This window comes from Venturia canescens, chromosome 8, assembly GCF_019457755.1.
Source record: "Venturia canescens isolate UGA chromosome 8, ASM1945775v1, whole genome shotgun sequence".
NCBI classification, from domain to species: domain Eukaryota; kingdom Metazoa; phylum Arthropoda; class Insecta; order Hymenoptera; family Ichneumonidae; genus Venturia; species Venturia canescens.
This window is the reverse complement of record NC_057428.1, coordinates 9,043,575-9,069,107: the sequence shown is the minus strand read 5'-3', so window position 1 is coordinate 9,069,107 and position 25,533 is coordinate 9,043,575. Positions and strand designations below refer to the sequence as shown.

The following is a 25,533-nucleotide window of genomic DNA, read 5'->3' as shown; positions in this document are numbered from 1 at the left end:
AATTCTATATCATAAAAAATTAAATACACATTGCTAAACTTGTAACACAACTTGTAACATTTTTTAGATTACCAATATTAATGAGCCAACCATACAGAGATTGTATATAATCCCTTTCTAAATGCAGTCCACTGAATGGATCAAATTATTAAGAAAACTTCTAGAATAAAATACATCACGGATTCCTCAAAATCTACATTTAACTAAACTTAACAGGAAAATCTGATGAGCCGAGAAATTATGATTCTTTGACAAGAAAAGAGAGAGTTTTGGAAACTTAGATAAACTTCCTGAAAATTCCATGTAATGTTTCAAAATCCCATAAAATTACAACATGATTGGTCAAGACATTGTTATATTCTATTTATTTATTTACACGGGTTTTCAATAATTTTTGTACGGAAAAAATGAAGAGGCCTTCGTACTTTGATGAACGAACTATGTTATTCTTTATTTGAATAATAAGATTTTTCTGTTCTCAATTACATATTATGGAGAACGCCGCATCTCGATATAAACATTTATTGAAAAAAATAATGACTTCCGAATATAAACTTAAGATAACTACTATAGTCAATACCACAATCGAGGGCGTTTGCACAAATATCTGTGACGGCATTTCTAAGAAAAAACAGAGTTAATACATATTTTGGTAACGCTTTTACGCAATTCTTCAATGTTTTCCACAATATGGTGCTGAGCCTGGGCCAGTCTATCTTTATTTCTCCTTTTTTTCTGTTTTGGTGTTTTTGATGAAAAGCTGGACGGTTACTCCATTTTACTTTAACGTTTATGTCGCGAGAAAGGAACACGTAAAATAAATTAGTTAACGTGGTTCGATAGCTAAGTGCCGTATAAAAAATAGAGTGCAGTCCCCTTTCTGTGTGAACATTATTCGTTGTGAAATATGTCCCAAAAATCCTTCAAATTATCGTTAATTATCAGTAAAAAAATATATGCTTACGATATTTTACAAAAATTTCATAATTGATCGTGATTTTGGAACTTTTATATTTTTTCTTTTGCGTACACCCCTGCTAGAATACATCTTCATGTCGTATGCACATACACGAGCATGCAAATGCATGATCTCAATCGCGTCAATCGTGACAACATTGTACACAGGAAACTGTTTGAAACGAGCGCAGCGTCCTAAAGTATAGTGATAAACATTGGCCTTCTCACTCAACAGCGTTGCCCTGTCGCGAACCTTGAAGTTTTCCCACTTAAATTCTAATACGATTTTTATAATAATTTTTTTCTCAGAAACTAGACGGTAGTCATGTTATTTTTTTTTAATTTTCTCTTCAGAAGATACTCTAACACTGTGTTTTCTTTTTAATCAAAATGGTATGAACCGTTCTCGAGTTATTTCGGTTCACGTTTTTTGTTTGACGATTACCATGTGTTTAAATGAAAAAACCACAGAACTTTAACTTGCAATATCTGAAAAACTAAACGGTAGAACTACTTTTTTTTATCGATTCGTTAGATTTTTCTGGGCGACATATATTTTTTTCAAAATTTCCGTAAGAAATCGGGTTTTGGTATAGAACAACCTTAACCCGAAAACAGTCCGTGTGGGCCGAGCACTACATGACTTCTGATCTCTCGAGCAAATTAAAATTTCAAGTAAGGGAGAGAGACTCCCCCTCTTTTCGCTCACCTCCCTCCTAATCTCAGCATCGCTCGATTCATCATGAAGCAAAATCCCTCCTTACAACGTTTTGCGAACAGTTATGGTTTTCAAAAACTTAGAAAAGCGGGTCATTAAACATCAACCGAGGATTTTGCAGATAAAAAAAATGTATTTTTCAATTAGGTTGAAAAAAAACATTAGCATGTTTTTAGAAAAAAAACTCAGCTCCGATGTTATTTTTTTGAGATTCGATAACGAATTATGAGATGAATAACGATAATTTTCGTTTAATCATAACCCATTAACGCCCAAACGTCTCTATTTTTTACCAAACTTTCAACGCGATTATTTTTTATGTTATCGACGTTAAAAAAATTTTGTTTTGAAATATATCGACGTAGAATGTTATACTCTTTCAGAATATTGGCTCAAAATTCCGATGAGACATAATGAAGAAAAAATATGACCGATTCAAACGTGAAAAACGTGAACATTTTGAAAAAGAAACTTTTTTTGTATTTTTTTTTGCAAGGCTACCACAAAGAATTCGTACTGTAATCATGATCAGGGGTGATTACGATAGTTACAGTTTAACAGGAAATTTTCATGTAATTATAGAATACTCCTTTTTACAATATAACGGCAAGAAGAAGTTTTCTCGAAAACTTACGGTATAAACAAAATGAATTATGAAGACTACAAACGGTAATATAGTGAATATTACAATCATGCGAAAATAAAAATGAACGATGATAAATTACGAATAGAGCTGTAATTTTCTACAAATATTCTTTTTGATGTTCTAAGAGAATACCTAAAAAATTTTTATAGCTCACAATATTTACTAAGAAATCGAATTATCAAGGTTTCGAGGCGGTCAATATATCGAGACGTAGCACTCGAGAGACGGTCTGAACCCATGTACGTAAAAACAAAAACTTCGCAAAAAACGACGACGACCGTGCGCGTCTCTGTTGACATGTGGCGGCCATCTCGGGTTGTTCCACTTAAGCACGAACAAGCGAACGACACCTCTCTGAACGACGTTATTTGTTGTAATTTCAAACCAAATTTCATTTGCTGTTTTCATTATTTTTTATTATTGCAAAACCCGTTTTAAGCGCAATTAGGATCAAAAAATGAAAAGAATCGAGTGAGAATGATAGTAAAAATGAGTTTGTGAAATAATTATTACAAACCAATAAAATAAAATGTGTTTTACTGCGCATGCACAGGTAGAGCGTTCTCAAACGATCGTAGATTCGAACGTGACTTTTTATTGTTTTCTTAAATCAAATAAATGAGAAAAGTTATGAAATTAAATGAATCGAAAAATTAAACAATAATAAGTGCAATTGAATTTCAAACATTTAAATATAAAACGAAGCGGAAATTACAAAAAGTGGTTCTTCGCACATCGGGTAGTCGAGACTAAAGAAATGCGAGCGACCAACCACAATATGGGTATGATGGCAAAGAGCCAATTAAAAGCACTGTAACAGATTCTGATGCGCAGAATGGAGTACGAGACTATTTTTCGTCGCTCGAGATTTTGACGGTGGGAGAAGGGGTATTAAAGTCGGTGCGCGACCGATTCAGCAGGCATTATTCTCCACTTTTAGGACCGGTTCGGATTTCTTGCACAATCAGGCCATACACTCTGCTCAAGAAAACATAAAATCCCTTTTTCCTCTTTTTCTCCTGGATGCCTAGATTATCGGAGAGGTTCGGTGACATTTCCATGCCATTGTCCAGGGTCTACACCTAACCACAAAACTTCCAATTTAGTTGTTGCATGGGGCATCGGAAAGATTTAGGGACGTTTTAATCCTATGGCCTTTGAACACTAAATTACCTTATCCCGTCAATGTCCAGGGTTTCAGAGAGATTCGGAGACATTTCAGTCCCATAGCCTGGGGTTTATATCCTGACTTACGTGGCGAATGGGTATCGGCGATATCGGGGAGGTTTGGAACCCATAGCCTGACTCATGCTCTCATTATTTTCTTATCCTCTCATAATTTTCTTTGAAGATAAATGAAATGTTAACTCATTGTTATTAAATTCTAGCTTGAATAAAATTCAATCCGGACTGATCTGGTCGAAAACAATTAATTTAAGAAAATTTAATTAATACAAGAGGCAGTGGTATGATCTTGAGTTTGTGGAATTTCAATTAACGATGAATCAGAAAAAATGGAAAAGTGGGAAACACTCTTGGATTTTACACTGAATAAAATTTAGATTTATGGGGTTAGTGTAACCAGGACGTCTTTAACATCGGTTAATTTTGTTTATTAAATGTTAATCGCATAAAAACTCAATCGAATTTTTGAAAATTCATTTTGAGACACAAGAAACAATTTTAGGGTTTTCCATGCACACAACATGACGCCTCGATCTAAGAATTATAAGCGTGAGCACGGCACATTGAAAAAAAATTCTTTATTGTACAAACAAAAATAAATCATTTCGGAAGTACTGTTATTGAATTTTGAACAAAAAATCGCACCGTTTTTTCGAGTTTTTCGAGTTTTCTCTCTCCTGGTTCGTTAAACAACGCGGACAAATACAAAACAAAAATAATATTTGTAACAATTGGTTACGCAACCGCGATAAAAACGTTTTCTGAAAAAATTTAAAGAAATAAATCCAATTTCTGATTATTTCATACACAAAACTCGCGTTTCTTAAGTCTCTTCGTATCTGCTCCTTATTTTAAGGAGGTACCTCGAACAAGCCTATGGCGGCGTTCAGCCAGGTCGGAAAGAGCGTTACGTTACAATATTCATACTCAGTACGTTCTCACGATAACTATATCCTGAACTTCGTAATTCAACAAAATCACATGCCAATTTTACCCCCATCACCGCGAATCGTTTTATTCAGAAAAAGTATAGTTTCGGTGAGAGCCTCGGGCCAGCAGACGACAGGGGTATCAATGTAGTACTTGTCCCGAGACTCTACCGAGTCTCTTGATATGCCATCACGCTTTCCTCTTGATGAAAATCTTTGCCTACACGTTTACAGTCTTACCGCTTCTTCTTCCAACATATATTCACATATCGTGTAAAAACTCAGCCGACTATTTACGTCAGAATAATTTTTTTAATCCATTTCTACATATTTCATCATTTTATTTCATCATTTTAAAAAGTACGTACAGCGTATATTCATTTTTGTAAACCATCCTATTATGAATCAAGTATATAACTTTCAGAAACTATATTCGATCTTCACGGATCATTCTAAAGCACTTCAATGGCTCAGAGACATAGAACTGATTCCAACATTATGATATTATCCTCAGCACAAAAAATATATGACCTTATATGAATATGAATGTGTTGTTGGAAAGTTCCGGAGTTTAAAAAAAAATAAATATCATCACACTTCTACGGTCGCAAATGTCACATGGTTCGAACATTGTTACATCTGTGCACGAGCGTGCATGATATTTACTTACTGTTTCGTTGTGAACCTATTTTTTGCAAATACAATCCGAGAAAGTTCAATTAACGAAATCAACAAGTTTTTTCAGAAACAGTTGCCGATAGATTTTCTTTCCGTAGAGGAGTATGTATGGTATGCATGCACGAATAATCATTTCGAAGAAAATCAATTAAGTGGTATAGGAGAAATCGTTGAAATGGACGAATATAAGATTGCAAGACAAAAAATGTTTCAAAAAACGGAGTGGTTACACGTCCGAAGTATGGACGAATACGCGACGGTTATTCCTCCGGAAAACGTATAAGTTAGCATATTGTATCTGGTTATACCTACTTTACAGATACTTTCTTTTAATCGTTATATATCCAGTTAATCGTGCGTATTCATTCGGATACATGACGATATCAGTGTGCAGTACATATCCGGACGAATCATCGTACGGTATTCATCGGGATGTCTACTAATGATCGTTTCGTACATATCCGGCCGAATGATCGTAAGTAATTCGTCCGGATATCGAATATATGAGGTGCAATGTAACCGGCGAATAATCGTACGGTATTCGTCCGGATATTGAATACATAATTGTACACAATGTGTGTCCGGACGAATAATTGTACGGTATTCATCCGGATATGTCGATTATGCTTGTTTTCTTTCATTGATCCGGATGTGTGTTTATGCTTGCCTTCGTACATATCCGTGCGGCTTTTTGTCCGGATATATAACAAATAAAGATAGTTGTACGTATTTGAACGAAAACCGACTGTGCCGCGGTAACGCACATACTCACGACCTTTGGCCGAAACCGGTAAACTAGGGACCAGACTAGTCTCACGGACGAGATTCGGGGACTTAGCCGAACAGTTTGAAGAAGCAGAACGCACATGCGCAGTTTCATTTATCACCGGTTTTCGCTCACGTGCAATGTTCTAATCTGTGTCGTTGGTGGTTCAAAGTTCCGTTTTCTTTGAAACTGATTAACGTTCGAAACGTGTTTTTTTTTCTAAAAATTCTCGCTGATTCGATTGATTTGGAACGTACTTGAAAATTAAGAACACTTTGCAAAAACAGATCCTTTTTCAATCAGCCATGGGTAAGGATTATAACTTTTGTTTTATTATCGTCCATGTATTCCCACGTGTTCACTTTAAAAACGTTTAATATCGAAGACCACTTTGCCAATATATAACAAAATTGTTAGATATATTTTTCAACAAAATTTAGAAATATCTCCTGGACGTAGTCATTCGACAGCCTTGCTCTCAAAACTGAGTTGTACATCTGCTAATATTCTGTCATTTTGAAAACTGGTTCTAAAAATAAAGAAGAGATATTTTTTTTACTGTTTTTGCTGGATATAGGCTCCTCTATCATAGTCGCATTTTTCATTTTCATATGATTATCACGTGTGTTATCCTTTATTGTTTTGCACTTCTTTCCTTGAAAATTCATTGTACCTTGCTTTGCTGTATACATTAGAGCACAAACTGTTTATTATTTCGAGAAACTGAGGAGTGAAGGGCGATAACTGATGCTAGAAACAGAATACAGTTCTTCGATGTTGTTTGCTAAAATTGAGGATAATTTTGTATTAACGGCTCATTTTTTTGAATACTAATAAGTTTTTCTTAAAATTCATATTTTTAATGTTGTTAAAACCATAGCAATCATTTCAATGATATATGAAAAATGAATATGCATTTCATAATATACAGTGCATTACTTTTGTGTCCTCATCCAGACGTTAATTCAGACTCCTCGGAATGTGAGGATGATCCTGGGTCCGACAGTGATTTTGAAATGCCATTGAAAAACCGAAAACAATCTGTACAGGGCACTGTAGATCCTGGAGGTCTGCAATTGGAATTGATCATTCCACTCGAAAAAGGAGCTGCCTATAGCTCATTCAAGCAACTCGAAGCTTCGATTTCTGATTATCAGAAGAAAGTGTATTCCATACATTATAAACGTGATTGCGTTACAATTGCAAATGCATAAAAAAAAGGTATTTCAAGACCTGTCAACAATGAATTAAAGTATTACTGATTGAAATACTGCTGCATACATGGAAGGAAACAATTTAAATCGTTGTCAACACGTAGTCAGTCAGCTCAGTAAGTTCGATTACTCGTTTATATCGAAATTATTTGGTAATATAGATTTTGAATTAAAATTCAATATTTATTTAGGATATTTCAAAAAGAATGTTCAACATCATTCACTTTGATTGTCATCACGGATGGGAAAAATTTGGAAGTAACATAAATTAATAATCATCATCATAATCATCTGTGTACAAAGGTATTAGAAGTGTTGCTGAAAGTCATGATATTTCAAAAAAAATATTGAGAATTTTGAATAGAATAACCTTAACTGTTTTTTTTTTATTTGCCATTATTTTTAGCCATTGTTTCAGTTTCTGCCGCAAACATGAACTATGATCTCAGATGAAAAAAGTGCAGTCAAAGTTTAGAATTCGTGGGTATCGACGGCACCTTCAAGCTTCTCAATATCTGAGCACCTATCTATATTATGATAATACAAGATTTCAAGGGGAATACTGAGATCGTCGCTGTGTGTATTTTGATGCATGAAAATGAAGAAAGTATGCGCTGGCTTCTCCGGACATTCAAAAAAGTTCATCCGTCTTGTTCATTAAATTCAAAAACAAGACATTCAAAAAGTTCATTCGAAGCATTATGGCGGACAAAGACTTACTTGAAAGAGAAGTAATTAAGGAAGAGTTCGAGTCAGCGAAAGTTCTTATTTGTATATTTCATTCGCTCAGAACCTTCAATCGTGAGATCAGTTGCGGAAAGATGAACATCACACCGGAGGAATGAATAATGCGAAGCAAATTTTCCAAAAAATGCTGTATTTATCAACTGAAGTTGAATACATGGGGCATTATGAAAAATACAAGGAATTGACACCTGTCATTTTTTATTACTTCGTAAAAAACTGGCATCAGATTCGTAACGAGTGGACGTTGTCTAAGGAGTTTATGCAATATAATTTTATGAACACAATGAATAACAGAGCTAAGATAAAAAGTCTTGTCAAGTTGTACAGCTCGTTGGAAGATTTCGTGGAAAATTTTTTCGTATTGGTGACACTTGTCTTTATTCCGAGCGCGATTACAAAACTGCCTACACCTATCAGAAATCGTTGGCTCTTCCTTACGGTACAGACGATGCCGAAGTTTTGTACTCAAATTATTTGACGAGATTTGAATTTGATTTCGTGAGAAAAGAACTCGGTAGCTTCAGAAGGGAAAAATTAAGAGTAGTACGAGAGGATGGAGACGTTCCTGAATTCCAGGAAGGCGGGTCGACGTTTCAAACGTCGCCCAAATCTTGTGACTGCCTTTCGTTTTCTTCGATGATGTTACCGTGTCGGTGCTTACTTATGATTTTATATCAATATATCCGGTTCATTGTGGACTTTATTGAATTTAATATAACTTTCGGTTTACTTATTGTTTTAGCCACATATTTATTGTCAAAGATAGATTCGACCGTGATCTTTTTGACAGATCCATTTGTAGCAAACGTTGGACAAAGCAGTTTTACTGCCAAACCCAAAGATTTTTCGTTTCCGAGGTATCGAGCGAGCAATTTCCTTCGTCATCAACGGTTTCCACTAGTGTTCCGAAACCCCGAGTACAATCGCAAAATCAACATTATAGTGAAAATTGAAATGGTAGGTGAGGAAAGCGCGTTTTCGGCAGTACATCATGGCGTTCGAATCGAAGTGGAGAGTGTTAGAACCGTGACGGAAAATGTGTGCAATGCCATCATTGAAAACGTTATGGATATTTGTTTGATCAAAAAATATTTAACGCCTGATACTTACAGGATCTTACATGATATTTTGGAAACGAAAAAATGTAACGATGATTTTTTGTGTGGCAGCTGCAATTCGATACTGCACGAAACTGTCAACGACGATGTCACTGCTACTCCAAGTACAAAAAGTTGTATCTTTTGCGACTTTTGTTTATTGTGGTTCCACTTCTCATATCTCCGTTTAAAGACAGCGCCAAAAGTTAAATTTTGGAAATGTCATCGTTGCAAACGCTTGTAAACAGTAAAAACGATTGTATTGATATTTCAATAATATTTAAATTCAAATAAGTTCCTAAAAGTTTGTTTAATAACGTAAAAGAAAACCTTAACATTTTGTGGTATAAATTTCTATCTATCCCTGTAACTTCTTTCAGATTCAAATTACACGAATCAACGGATTATACGTTTGTACTTGGATGAATAAGTACAAGTACGGCTGAATATGTTTATCTTTGTATGATGGTTTATTTCGGGCGAATACTGTCAGATTATTCATCTGGATATCAAATACATAGGGGTACAAAATGTGTCCGGATGAATAATCGTACGATATTCGTCCGGATATGTACGAAAACGATCATAGTCAAGATATCCAGATGCATAATGTATGATTATTCGTCCAGACATAAATTTTATACTGCTCCGCTCAAGGAAAGTGAGTTGAAAAAAATATGACCTCATTTTCGACAAATATCTGGACGAATACGCGACGGTTATTTGTTCGGATACACTATAATACCAGTGTGTAATACCCGGACGAATAATCACAAGTAATTCACCCGAATACGTACAAACAATTTCATTGGAAGCAGTACGTTTTGGCGCGATGATTCATTGTCGTGGGAACGATTCAGCGCGAGGACGTTTTACCGAAATCTGCCTTGAGCCACGTCCACCCCCATACTACGTTTTATGCGAAACACCCATAAGCGATTCGGACGCGGGCGACGGGGGTCGCGGGGAGCGTAGCCCGACGAGGGGGTCTGGGGGCAGAGCCCTTATCGGGGGATTCGGGGGGCGGAGCCCCCGAGAAGAACTATTAAAATCTTAAATGAATCATCAATTCATCAAATTTTCGATTATTTCGCTATAATTTTTTAACACAATTATTTCGTCCCACGTTCAAGAGACACAAAGTTTACTCCAAAGAAAATACGTTTCGAACTCGCCCAACGATTCCGCCCACAAAGACACAATACCATTATGTATCATTCAACAGACGATTTACGTATAATTATTCATTCGGATATGTACGAAAACGAACATAATCGAGATATCCGGATGAATACCGTACGATTATTCGTCCGGATACATTGTACCATTATGTATTCCATATCCGGACGGGTAGACACAGTCTTTGAAAATACATAAAAACTCCCCACTAAAAAACTCTTTCATGTAAGAAAATAATAATAAACTTTAAAATGTCTGAAATAAAATAGATATCGGGATTTTTGTCGGGCGAGATGTCTTTACTTCTTATATAATGATTTGATTAGATTTTCGTCGGGAGATGTCTTTACTCCTTGTATAATGATTTGATTAGAGACATCTCCCGACGAAAATTCCGATATTTATTTTATTTCAGACTTTTTAAAGTTTATTACTATTTTCTTAAGTGAAGGAATTTTTTCTTTTAGCTTTGACGATTCCGTCCGGGGATACGGCGACGACGCTTAGTTTCTCAAAGTTATCGAGCTTCGTGCAATACCAAAAAAAGTTAATTCTTGTTCTATTTTTCAAGTGAACATCAAAAGTAAATGGTTTTTTACATGATTTTTATGGATAAAAACCAAAGTTGACGTGTTTTTGACCAAGTTTTTGTGGGAAGAATTCTTCCTGGGTCTAGGACAGCTTAGAGAAAAAAAATTGGGATAATTTTCGTCCCGTAACTCATCCTTGGATTTCGACATGCTAATTAGACAAAGAAAATTCATTCAAAAATCTCTAACCTCGTAAATGAGGAATGTGAAAAATTTTGAATTCATCAGTCCATATTCATGTACCAATAAGAAATTACAAATATAAATTTATCTTTCCCAGCCGATCAAGTGCCGATAACAATTTTACGTACCGTTGAGGTGAAAATTTCTTCCCGACTATTTCGTCGGCACTATATTAGGTTTTACATTTTACGTCATTTCAGCTATAATACTCTGTTATTTGTAGTGAGCCTAAAGATTATTTGAATTGTAAATAGTCATGGTAAATTAAACTATTAACTCATTTTATCTAAGACAAATTTAATTCAATATTTAAATTCCATATACTCACGGATAGTAAGGTTTGCTGGCTTGATGATTTGTGAGCAAACTTTGAACAGTCCAAGCTTAAATCTGACGCTAACAACGGCAGGGAGTTGTCTCTCTAGATGTGGAATGGCTAATTTTTCCTCAGTGTGAAGCCAAGCAGGACCGAGAAGAGCAATCAAAAGGGCAGCCAGCGCTGCAAGGCCGCAAACAATCCCGCATCGAGTCATCTTCGAACCGCTAGTACCTCCAGTGCAGCACATTATATTTCTTTCGTACTGTAAACTCACTGTCGCCACGTTGATTTGTGCGACCCACTTTGTTTTCGTCACTCCGTTATTTGTATTTTCAATGAAAATTTAGCTTTTTTTTTTGTCAAATCTTTGATCAGAGAGTCTTAGGCTGAGGTCGAACATCATTTCAGCTGTTTTTTTCTGTTATCGATCCACTTTTACTTTCCTCTATTCATTTATTTGTATCACTTGTAACGTAGAAAACAAATTCAAGTTATAATAATCATCGAAATTTGGGAAATCACTGATGTATAAAATTGCTATATTAATTTTGTTTTTTTTTCTCTCGTATCAGTTTTGTTGAAACAGATGGTTACCAAGATATGTCCGTAACATGGTATACTGTCTGTGCTATTCTTCGACACAACACACAATTTCAGTAATAGAATATTCGCTCATTATTTTTTTTTTTCAATATTGCTTCTTTGTAACTTTCATGTCATACATAAATCTAGAGTGTAATGAAAAAAACTGCTGTAACAAGTGTAGCTGCTTGTAGGTGTTACATGCTATCAGGAATGGAAAGAATTCGTGATTTCAGATTTTACGGGTGACAGTAGAAAAAAGCAAAACGAATTTTTGCGAGGGAACTGCTGGGTAAAACGAATAAAAATTCTCCATCAACGCTTACTCGATACATAGACACTCCCCTTCTTCAATATATTTTCACACTTTCGTGTGAGCAGGCAATATCGGACGTGTGAAAAACGGTATTGGGACGATTTTAGGTCGCAGCATGCTGTTCGATGCCAAGTGCTACTGATATTACGTAACCTATATACACACATATATATCTACAAGTCTGCAGTTTTGTCAGTACGTCTGTATCATATACTGGATCGCACATGAGTTTAAGTTTTTAAAAGATTCGGGCACCAAATAAATAAGATTGATTTATTGATAGCATTTCACCGGACATATTTAGATTGTACTTCAATGTTATTTCCTGTCGCGATCTTCAAATTAGTTTTAAATCTTTGAATTTCAGAGTACCAGTCCATGATAAATCATCGGTGAGAATTGAAATCTATTACGAAAACTTTCTAAAAAAATTTACCTCGTATACTTTAAATTTCAAAAATTGTAAGACATCATTGAGATATAAAGTAAAATTATAGCAGTGTAATTGTAAAGGCTCCATGATGCAGATATTTTTTTAGGCAGTTCAATGACTAAAGCAACAATAAGTCTGGGAGAGGTTTTAAAAATACGAAACCAGACTATTCGGTGAGGGGCCTTGTGATGGTGTAAGTAGTATCGTGAAAAGGATGGCTGCTAGAGCAAGTCTTCAGTCACCTTTTAATAAATAATATATTACGACCCTAGGCCCGAAAGTTGGATTTCATGTCGCACATGCCAGGGCATCTAACATTTGGGCCGTGGGTTATATACTATTTTTCTTGATCCCGTAGCCGAAAGTACGTTCAATAATTACTAGCAATTGCGGGGGGGGGGGGGGGGGGGGGCCCGCCCGACTTTTGCAGGACCGAGGCGAAGCCGAGGTTTTGCTGGTCGGGGCGGGCATTAAAAACATAAACAAAAAGTAAAAAACACACAAAATATCACACAATGATACAACAATATTATTAGTACAAATGAATAATTCGTTGATATATCTCTGATTCAAAGTCCCATGATAGTTAACAATTTTTATATATGAATATTTCCCGCTATACTTGACAATTTATATGAATATGTGCTTTCCTATGAACCTGGAATCTGGAAATACAACATTATTCCGGACGACCATATTCATTTTATTAGTCCGGTTTTCTGTTTTCGCATCTGAACGAACAAATGTATGTTATTCGTCCGGGTTCATGGCAGTATAGCGCATAACATGAATGATAAAAGCTACGCTATACGCGCCCGCTTGAAGCAAATAATAATGATGCTTGGCAACGAATAAACAAAATCATGGCAACGAATACAGGCTTCACATTCATATATTGAAATGTTAAAGGATCACCGGCCGCAAAAATATCGTCAGAGCGCACTGAAGTTAGCCGAGTCAGCCGGCCATGAAAAATGCTCTTCCCGGCCTGAAATGCGGCCGGGAAGTGCGTACTTTCGGCTAGGGGAGCAAGAAAAAGACTTTCTAGATCAATGGAAATAAAAACGCATAGTATTAAAAAAAAAAAAAATAGGAAACAAAAGAAAAAGCCTGTAATGATAGTGAATCAAATAAGATGTAAAATATAAGAGAAAAGTTATGTATTTTGAGACTGATTGAAGAAGTTACGTGATCTTAGAAGAAAAACAAATCAAAATTACAGGAAAAAATTTGTTTTTCAACTTTTTTACTAGAAATTATTTGGAGCCCGTCTTGCAATAGGGCTGAAATTTTTTTTTTAACGTAGAATTTTGTGAAATTTTCTGAAAAAAATCGAATGTGTCCCATTGAACGAGAAACTAATTTTTTGACTAAAAAAGTCCAAAAAGCATTAAAAAAATTGTTTTTTCAGTTTTTTAATTTTTATTTAGGAAAAGCGTTAAAAATGAAGAAAAATGACTAGTATCAAGTGACATTATCATAATTATAGTCGAAGATATACATTTTCTAAGCAAAAATCGATAACTCCGGAATGGGTGGAGATAAAGAGCTAAAAATTTATCTAAAGACTTCTTTTCATATGTATAAAAACATATTAAAAAATCGAAGAGGGTCAACGTCGCATTGAATCGTTGAATTGATATGGAATGACCCATATATTCATATATTCATTACCACTAATAAAATTATAGAACAACCTGATACGAAATGAATAGCGAAAAATTTGAGTACGATGGGGAGGGATCAAGAAATTTTCTCTACGAGACCTCAAAAACCGCCTGTTAGTACTACCAATCGGAATGAAAAATTCATTGATATATGGCGGCGTTTCTCCATGAAAAACACGCTATATAGCATTTCTCTGGAAGTACAGGCGACGATCACCAAAGCTTACCCAACCGGATTCGAGACAGTATAGTATTATATGCACACTCCTTCTTATATCGAAGATAAAACGAATGCCCACCCTCTGCATTTCCATGTCGTTTTCACACGTTAGATTCTAACGAACTAAACAACGATAATCCATTAACGGCAATATGAGAAAGTATCCGTTCTTGAAGGTCGAGTTCGAGCCAAGCTCCTCGAATTGCAAGATAGGGAAATCGGAAGACACCTCTCCAATGTGAGAGAAGGGGATCTAAAAAATCCTAAGTTTTGATATTTGGGAAACTGACCACCTCCCGAATAACGAAACGTTTCAATTCATTCCAATGGAATATCATGACACCTGGAAACAGAGGCAAACGCCTTGGAAAAATCGAACAACACTATACGGAGAGAAAAAAAATAGTAAGAATTACTATGCTGCCATGGTATTGAGACTCTATATCGCCCATTTTGAAGGTTTTTACCAAAAATATTGTAATTTCCAAGTTTCCAAAAATTTTTAAATTGCGTATTTTGCTGTGACAAAGGTTTAAACTGTGCTATTTTTTCCTAACATAGTTCACCAAGGAAACGTTGTAAAAATTATGTTGACTCTATAATGAACTGTCAAGTAGAATTATTATGCCATTTTGCTATACTTAATACTGTTTTCACAATTGAAATTTATAGTTGAACATAGTAAAATTTGAGCAGTTCGAACACAAGCATCGATCATACGCTAAAGTGTTTAGAAATTTACTATGGTAAATAACAGAATTTCATTCGCGATTGTCCGATAATATACCGGTATACATGTGTACCAATGTATTTATTTTGACAGCACTCATCAATGTTCATCGAGTCGCTTCACAAAAAATTACTATGTATGTTCGTAAGAATTAATAAATATTACCGATATAGAACCCTACTTCTATGGCACCATAGTAGTTTTTAGTGAAATTTTTTCTCCGTGTACAACAATCAGCAACTCTTGATCAATTGCATACTTGATGTCATGTCATAAGTGAATCAATGCATTCTGGGTACTCGTACTTCTAGGATAAGCTGATTGGAATTTATCTAGTAAATGATGAAACCCCAGAAACCCAAAAATTTTCTTTTTGATGATCCCCTCTAACATGTCCGAGAAACCAGGTGAATAAGTTATAGGACAGGTGTCTGACGGTGAAGAGAGGTCACACGTTTTTTAATAGGGTTTGGTAAAAGCACGTTTCCACGCACCCAAGTTCAATCGGACATTGAACAAATACACCAGATATTCAACTATAACGTTGATCACAGAAAAAAACAATATACATCAGAACCTGCAGTCAGGGAGATTGAAAAAAGCACATTCAGTTGTTTTATTATGTCGAACAACATCAGACTTCGACATTGAGGAATAAAACTTATTAAGACGATCTTTATCAAAAAAGTTTACAAACAAATTTCATCTCGTTTTAGTTAGGCTTAACCTCGCTAGCTCGTGTCATGAAGAAACCGAATCAGATGAGGCTCCTAATATAACGAAATTGTAATCGTGCCTAGCTTTTCTAATGTTATATATTAGTTGATCACGGACAAGACTATATTCTGCAAATCCCAGCAGATTATTAGATCTTTTGACTCTTTTGTATAGTAGACTTCTGTATATTATTTGAATGTCGAACTCGGCCGTAATCCCATGAGAACAATATCGACTCCACTATCAACCACTGACGCCAAAGTGACGCAATCAACATTAAACTCATAAGCCTACGATAAAGTAAGCTGTACCAATTCAGTAAATCGCTGAGAGTAAAAATTCGAAAGAGAGCATCTATGAACGAATCATTTTACAAAGCTATAGAAGCCTCAACCTGTACAGATAGCTCAAATAGATCATGATCATTGATGGACGGCTGAGCAGATTCTTCAAACTCGATATCGTACTCTTGACTATTCACGATAAAGACATCTGGTGAAGAATCGCATCCCACGGGTCCTGTCTCAACTAGATAAAAATCATGCGAATAAATAAAGTTTATAAGATAATTAGATTCATAATTTTTTAATAACATATTACAATTCAGATCACTCATAATGATAATTCGCATATAGGACGAGGAAACCAATTCAGTGCATTTAGAGAAGTCATGCAACGTACTACCTTTAGAACTTCGATAAACAGATGCAACCAAAATTGGATCGTTTTTTGACCATTGTAAACTGAACAATAAATATTCAGACAAATTGGAGAATTCATGGGGAGAATGTGCAAGAATATTGGCGCAATCTCTCACAGCATCCAGTTCATCTTTAATATGAACATGTAGCTATATTTCAGAAATAGAACTAATATAAAAGAAATCGTTCTCGAAACGTTTTCGCTCTAAGTTGATGTGGGCTGGTAAAGGGAGAGTCTAAAAGTTTAAAGTCTAAAAGAATCCTACATTGAGTTAGGTCCTAATTCGTTTAACTCATACTATTTTTGTGCCGAAAATTCATCTGTCTTGATCTATGTGGGGCCACGCCCAAGTATTACCGCTGTTTGTGAGCATGAAATATTGCAATGTATACAATCGTGAAATTGTAGAACGAATGATGAAAAAACAAATATGAAGTTGAGTTCATCTGAAAAATTGTCATATTGAATATTCGCGTATTTTGCATTTCGGATATTGAAGTTCAAACGTATCGCTGTCTATGGTAGCGATAAATTTACTCATGGTTGATTATTTACTATTCACAAAATAAATTATTTCTTGTGTTCTCTCTATATATTTCAACTTGCGTGAATCGATTTCTTCAGTCCGTTGGGATCCCCGCTCTTTTCTACCAGCTCTGAAAGCTAGTCTAGTTATCTTCAGTTTCATATTTAATTTTGTACTGATTGTTTTAAATTTGTCATTAACTAGCGATCTGGAAACCTTAGGTTTAAGAATAACTTTCGGTTTATGAGATAAAATGCACAGTCAGGAGACGTGAGTTGATTAGAATGTTTTTTGGAATTGCCTCAAAATGTGGTAATATGTTTTCGAAAGTTGATTTTTTCGAGAACTCATAGCTTAATCTGAGTTATAAAAAAGACTCTAAATTTTTTCCTGTAAAAAAAAATATTTCAGAAACTAATAAATATTTAGGTTTTTTGAAAATCTAGAATAGAATATTTCACTTCAATAATATAATCCAGGACATTGAGATCCTAATAGAATAATTGGATGTTGAATAATAAATTCAGGACAAATGTTCGATTGTATTTTATTGAAGAAGAGATTAAAAGGATTTGAGTGGAAATTCATTGGTTCTTCTATTATTTCGAACGAATACGTGGGGTTGTAAAATTTTATCAAATTGGGACGAGAATTCGCACAGATAGGGGTTGAAGAATATGAAATCGTAAACGAGGAAAAGAGAAAGAGAGAGAGGGACCGAACCGACAGATAGTATTCCTCTATTAGGGAAATCTACACGTGTCGGTTTTCAACCATCGTAACAGGTTTTTCGTCGTATATACGGGTTCTTTGTAAAGCTCCGTAGGCAAAAACTCTGTGAGGTTTGTTCAGTGGTTAGGTCCCTCGTTAGTCAGACCGATTCACCGTTATTTACAGTTTCGTCTTGTTCTTTTTTTCCCAATAGGCCAATTATATCATAAGAATAAGGTTATTATAGAAAGTTAGGGTTATAAATTTGGCAAAAAATATTATTGAATGAATAGTGAAGGGGCGGACAAGTACTTTTAACACATATTTAAAAATAATTTGTATCGATCCAATCAACGTCGAATTTTGTCGAATCGATTTTCTTATAAGTCTCTGCCATCATAGAGTAACAAATGACTAACTTTCATGTGATTTTTTTGGATTTAAAAGCTTTTTAGAACAATTTAATAATGTCAAAATCTGGAGTTACTAATAAAATACTTGTCCACCGATTGATACCATAAATTTTAGTGATGCACGTAATTCAAGTGGTAACTTTTTTCAATTTATTAGAAAATACTTGGCCTCGAATTGATATAATAAATTTTAATGCTGCACGTATATTAGATGGATTTTTTTTCAATTGATTTAGCTGTTCGAATCAAATAAAAAGAATGAGGCATCGGATTCCAAAATTATTTCAAGCGTGATTTTTCGGTTTTTTTATTTTTTACTTGTTATTTGATTGTTTTGACACTTTAAAAAATAGATACAGATTAGTTATTTTTAAATATAATGTTTTTTCAAGATTTGTGAAATTTTTTTCGAATTGTTCTGTATTTTTTTTTTATAAAATAATGCTTTTTATAATTTTTTTTACAGTTTTTTTATGGATGGAATTATCAGCAAACAGGGGACCATCAATGTACTTGTCCTAACCTTTTTTTTCCTAGGCATAAACTTTTGGTAAAAAATACTCATTTATATAGATTTTGTTCCTGTTTGAAAACGAACGTTGTCATCTGGCCACAGTTATCTCATCAGGAGCAGGAATAAATTTTTTAACACGACGATATTATTATTTTCTTCCTTCACCCCGCCTTTTTTGTGCAGAATATTCTGTAAAAATGGTTGAGCTCATCCTCCATATATGGAAATCCATTAATGGTTCACACCCACACACACACGCACACACACACACTTCTCTTCACCATCAGACGGGGAAACCTGTAAGTATCGATCGTGAAGTACTCTTTTTGTTTTTCATCGTTTCCTGCTACTATTCTCACTGCAATATGTGTGTGTGTGTGTGTAGCTTACTAGTGCTCGATGGGAACCGTTGAAAATGGGGGAGAAAACTCCACCGTGGTTCGTTCAAACTAATATAATGCTACAGACCTCCCTTCGCAATGTTCTCTACCTTCGTTTCGCCTGTCGTCGCTTCCTCGCTATTTATACGCTTCTTGAATTAAAACTCTTGTATATCGTTATATATTTATCTATGTATATACTTGGATGGCGTCTCGAACATTGCGACGCTTTTATTCTTTATTTCACCGTGACTTTGACCGAATTCAAAAAGCAACAAACCTCTTTAAGGAAAGTTTAATCATTCTTTTTACGATACAAGTTTACTGGAATATACCAATTATACGATATTAATGAGGAATAAGAGGATTAGCATTGTAAACCATTTTTTTTCAAAACGAACAGAATTTGAGGAGACAAAGCTCGCCGTTCAAACTGAATTACTATTGAAAATGGCTTCTATCATTTCGAAGTGTACTTTCTGCTTGGCAACGACTACAACAAACTGTCCATACATTTCTAATATTTCGAAATATTTCAGATTTTAAGTGACAATCATTTCGATTCATGCTGTAACTGTTCAATTGATCAAGAGCATTTTTTCACTCAAAGCCTCATTTCTTTCAGTACGTTACATGTATACTATGCTTTAACTTAAAGGGTAGTTTCCCCATCACCTGGACTAACCGTCCTCCATCTCGTATATATTTCACTCGCGCTCATTCTGCCTCCGGTCTCCGCGCTTATCACTTCCCCGGAACGGATACGCCACTTCCATGAGTGTCGCACGAATTACGAGCGGTCATGGGTCGTACACCGCTGACTACTGCAGGGTTGATATATACTATGGATTTATAATATGTATAACACATTCCATGTCGAATTCAACTAAGCACAAACGTTGCTAATATATAATGTATTTTTTTACAACGTAATACAAACAAAGAATAATACAAATAAAATTGAAGAAATGTTCTACATGAGTAAAACTTCGAAATTTATCACGGTAAATAAGTATCATTAAGAACACGAAGCGAGCACTATTCACATTATGATAAAATTTTTGGACATATAAACACATGCATGTATGCACATAGGAGGCTTAAAGTCTAGGTTCCATAGTTGCTTTCACGCTAATCGTTTTCTAATTTCTCAATAACTGCGAAAAATCTACTTTATGTATACAATGAGAAAAAAAATTATCAATTTCATTCTACTCATATCTTTTTTATATACTGCGTTGTTTTTAGGACAAGCTCTGTGGACAATACAAGCATGACATTTCACAGAGCTAAGTAGATGTGATCAATTGTGTGGAATACTTAGGAGATGATTCAGAAAATAAAAAAAAGACTGAAATACAGAAGAGAATTCGGAGGAGGTGAAGTTCTCATTGTGAAACGACTTTATCGTCAATGGACAACGCCAGAAAACTTTTCAAGTGAAGATATTCTGCGAAGCCCGGAGGATAGGAAAATAATTATCACGTTTGCGCTCCACTGAGTTTTCTCACAGAGAAGAAGTAGAATGATTGAGGCACGAGGGAGAACAGAGAAAGCGACGATATTATGATGTAGTTCTATCATCATCATGGCTGAGATTCTTTTACGGATCTTCGAGAATTGATCTCTTTGTACTTTGGCCATTTCAAATCGAAAAATATGAAAAATTTGTCGAACGTGAGAGAACTTAGTTGAACTTTGTCCACGCGATCCTTTTGGGAATCTCTCCTCTGTGAAAAACAGCATAGCGTAGTCGAACAAATAAATAAAATATTAGGGAACAAAGCGTTAAGTTTCGGTATACTTATCCAAGTGTGGACGTCATGCCATTTCAAGTGGACTATAGTATGTGGACCAAGAGTTTCACATCGACTCTAACTCGAAATGTCTAGCAGAGTATACTAAACCTTTAATGATTTTTTTGTTTTTACGGAACGCTATATATATGACATGTTCTACAGCATTTCATGTACCCAAAATTTGTTTATGGTGATTTGAACCCACGCAGGAATCTTCAGACAGAACGAAATCGAACTGTCCCCACCCTCTTGGAATGAGTGAGAGGAATCCACCAAGAATCTTTTGATCGAACGAAACCGAACGATCACCTCCCTCTTGGCATACAAGGAATAGGTAATCTAGTCAGAAATATTCAGACAGAACGAAATCGAACCATCCCCGCCCTCCTTACTAGATCGGTGCCTCACACTGACAATCCTGAACCCAAACGAAATCGAATGGGGAAAAGAGTCCACAGAGCGGTCTTCGAAATCGAGGGAAGACCCAGTTGATAACGTAAATATATCAGAAGAGTCCACAGAGTGGTCTTCGAAATCGAGGGAAGATCCAGTTGAGTCTAGCCCTCATCACGCTAGACCCGTTTACACTCGCCGATCTCGAGACTGAGTAACTCAGATCCGCATATGCAATTCAGCCGACTCTGACCTGGAAAATCAGAGCCCGCTTACGCAATTTTAAAGATAAAAGACTCAGGAAGCATTCTTTATACACCACTAACTCATACTGACAGGGTGGGTCCCATTCGATTTCGTTTGGGTTCAGGTGTGAGGCACCGATCTAGTCAGGAGGGCGGGGATGGTTCGATTTCGTTCTGACTGAATATTTCTGACTAGATTACCTATTCCTCCTTGTCTGCCAAGAGGGAGGTGATCGTTCGGTTTCGTTCGATCAAAAGATTCTTGGTGGATTCCTCTCAATCATTCCAGGAGGGCGGGGACAGTTCGATTTCGTTCTGTTTGAAGATTCCTGTAATCGGTATGACACAATCGACGACATCATGTCATCTGGATTGTATTTCCTCCAAGCATCCCCATTCAAGTGAGTGAATCGCGACATATTTGCAGTTGAAATATATTGCTTAAGGTATATCCTGCCTTCACTAGAGATTAGTCAGAACATATCTAATGCATTTTGGTGGATGTATATATATATATATATATATATGTTCGTTATATATAATCTACTGTGGAAACAAGTTGACAGACTGCAAGCACGTTTATAGTTCATAGGGATGTAGCTGCCGATGCATTCCTATTCGTAATGTTTTGTAATGTATATGCTTTCGTATCATTGAACTGCTCGTGTGTATGCATAAGTGTGCCGATGTTTTCGGATATGAGCACTACATTTCCTCTCCTTTCAATTTTGATTTGACTCGAGAGATAGAAGCCTCTCTTGAGTCGCGAGGTGAGAGTAGTTAGTTAGTCAAAACAGAGATCGCAAGTTGACATCACACCAATTGTCATGTTACACTATAATATGTAATATTGTACCTCGCTAAAATTGAACGGCTTTATTGGCTGTGTTAAGGTATACGAAAATGTTTTATTAAAATAAAAGAGTCATGAAATGTCTATTCTTTGTCGACTTATATAAATGTCAAGATTTCGAAAAATATATATTCATATTCATGTATATCGGTACATCTTCATGCGGACAAGCATTTCTCTGATTTATCGGCACATACTTCCTACAAGAGTTTTTGGAAACGAATTTACAACATCGTTCTAGATCGCTCCCAAATGTCTTGGGCGATTTAGAAAAGAATTTCATCCCGAATCGGTTGGACCTCGTCACGAAGAAATTTGCCGAGAGATAACGATTCAGAACTCTAATGCTGCGAGTTTAAGAAGCGCAACGCTGGCAGTGCTGCCGAGAAAAATCATTGTGGCGGAGACTCATTCTTCGATCGTCGAATTGCGATAAATTCACAAAACCTTCATTTTTCTATTGTATGCATGATAATGTGTGTTCGTACACGAGCGAATGTGTATTTTTTCTGATATTTGAATGGAAATAGAATCGTAACGATCGATGAATTTGTATGTATATCTCTATTTTCCGGTACATGTATGCAAATGTATACATTTGCGCATAATTATGATCATTTTTTGAATATTGGTAATCGAATGTAAAGTCCAACGGTAATTCTTTCACTGTCCCAAAATTGAAAAAAATCAATTCGCTATTCTAATTATATTTAGTATTGTTCAATCAAAAAAATCCTTGTAACGATATAAAGGCGTAATAGTGGGTAAAGAGAGAGAAACGGAGGGTGAGAAAGAGAGAGAAAGGGAACCAGAAATTGAGGAAAGAGTACACTTGTCATTTGGCCATCGATGAAAAGAGAGCCCTCAGTCGATGTCTTCCGAACAACATCGATTCGGAATCGTTCACCGTATACGAAGAAAATTACATCGAGGCACCTCTCGAAGGATCAGCGTGACGACAAAGATCCGTCAAGGAACGGTCACTGTTGACAATCTGATTGCATCCAACCTTCCCTACATGATATCGTCTCGGAATCACGACCACAGCACCAATAAAAATCTCAGGTTGAAAATTCTCCACGTTTACACGAATTCTCTCTCTTTCTCTCTCTCTCTCTCTCTCTCTCTCTCTCTCTCTCTCCAATTAAATTACACACAAATATAACCGACCATACATATGTTAAATTAAAAACAAAAAGTCTACTCTTATTAATATTTTTAAGATATTTATAAGATTTTTGACAAATTAATATTTGACTCTCAAGAAATAAAAAAATCGTTACATGCTTTTAAAATGAATCGAGTAAAATCATGTACTAATCATAATCGGATGACTCTCTCGATGAGAGGAGACTCGAAATTCGTTACAATTTACATTTTTATGTATATGCGTATGGTAGAACTATGGAAATAGATTGCATTTGCATAGTGCGACGATATTTTTTATGGTTCATGTCATTATTGGTATAGCATTGTGACAATCGAATGTTATGATATATTGAAAATATGATATGACAATACTAAAAACAAGATATCTTTAAAGATGGCTGTGAAAAAGATTACATGGAGTTCGAAAATTCATCAAACGCATGGGAAAGAGCGTTGATCGTTATTTGATAATCGCATAAATAATGACTGTACAGTTATTTAGAGTCAAGGTTTTCCATGAAAATGTTTTCTTAACACAACTGAGTTAACAGTTTTACTGTCATTTATTGAGGGATGGCTATTATTATTTTTGAAATGTAATTGATTGGAGAGTAGGAAGGAATTGCGACTTCCAATTAATGTGTAAAGAAATTCGATTCTTGTGTTTAACTGTATTTGAAAATGTCCGTTCATTCATGTAGAATAATTGCCATAACATTCATTGGGGTGGAATATTTATAACTGATTATTGTCCTCCAGCGACTCAGTGTGGATCAATACCAACTTGTGAGATCTCGATAGGCATTTTGTAATCAAATCTTTTGGTCGTTGAGAGAAAGATTATATTTTTCATGGGTATCATTAGATTTTGTGTGACATTCATAGTTCAGCAGGGTCAGTCGTGTCCCGGCATTCTTAATATATGGTGCCGTGGACTTATTAGATAATAAAGGTACAAAGAGGGGTTTGCTATGACGGAAACACAACGCTGAGAGTGTGTACGAGAATTTTCAAGGCGATAAACTCGTTTATCCTTTTTGCCGGCCGGTGTGGGCGAGCGTGCCAAAGTGCAGAACATAAACGAATACGCACTTTCACATGCATCTTGTGGTTTACATCCATGAGGATTTAACGAGGCATAAACTATATAAAATTTCACGTATTTTCTAGTATATGTATATACATATGTGCTTATTAAGAAACGTAAATCCAAGAGTCGCGTAAAAACATTCACGGTTACGACGCGGCCACTAAAAACCAAGAAATTTATCCACTATATTACACCCTTTTGTCCAATATAAATTTATCGATGAAAATCGAAACTGCTTATCGGAAAAGCAGCAATTCGGAACTTTTATCTTTCACTGGCTTACCCTCTTGGTCACAAAAATATTTCGAAAAAGTATCAGTAATGTCGTGAACACTGTCGGATTTCTTTTTCACCAAGATTATTTTGAACTCCTTAACACTTATTAATGATTTCAAATCGATACTGAGCTTTATTCTCTATTTAATATGCGTATCGGATGACAATTGGCAAAACTTATATTAAACGCGAAATTGTACTTCTCCAGGAAAAAGATGTACCCGGCACGCGAACCGAAGCCATACTGAAGGGTCTTCGTAACTTGGCGCGCCACCATCGAACCTCAGAGTTGAATACTCCCCCGAACGAGTAATTCCTGCACTAACGCGCCTGACCGTAGAGCAACTTGGGGGTGATGGATTTCGTATCCTCCCCTACACAAGAGAGAGAGAGAGAGAGAGACAAAACTAAAACGCACGACGATGACTTACCTGTCTGTGTATCAATTTGTCTCTTCATTCTCGGAGACGCAATTCAAAAACCTCGACTATTTTTGGTATGTATTCTCTCTCTCTCTCTCTCTCTCTCTCTCTCTCTCTCTCTCTTTCCCACTATACGCAGCCATTCCACCCAATCCACAATCCATTGGCATTTTTCAATAGCAGCCAC

General features: G+C 35.7%; 1 protein-coding gene across 6 annotated transcripts in view; it reads right to left on the bottom strand.

The window, feature by feature from the left end:
* LOC122414619 (uncharacterized) overlaps positions 1–25,152 on the bottom strand; it is a 332,085-nt gene extending 306,933 nt beyond the window's left edge. The window contains exons 1-2 of one of the 6 annotated variants that reach the window (XM_043426060.1): positions 24,932–25,152; positions 11,218–11,959 (exon numbers count right to left, since the gene is read on the bottom strand). In XM_043426060.1, the coding sequence (XP_043281995.1) occupies positions 11,218–11,455 (238 nt within the window). In that variant the 5' untranslated portion in view covers positions 11,456–11,959; positions 24,932–25,152. The remainder of the gene's footprint in view (positions 1–11,217; positions 11,960–24,931) is intronic. The other 5 variants (XM_043426061.1, XM_043426059.1, XM_043426064.1 and 2 more) reach the window with 5 other exon arrangements.
* Positions 25,153–25,533: the final 381 nt, after the last annotated feature.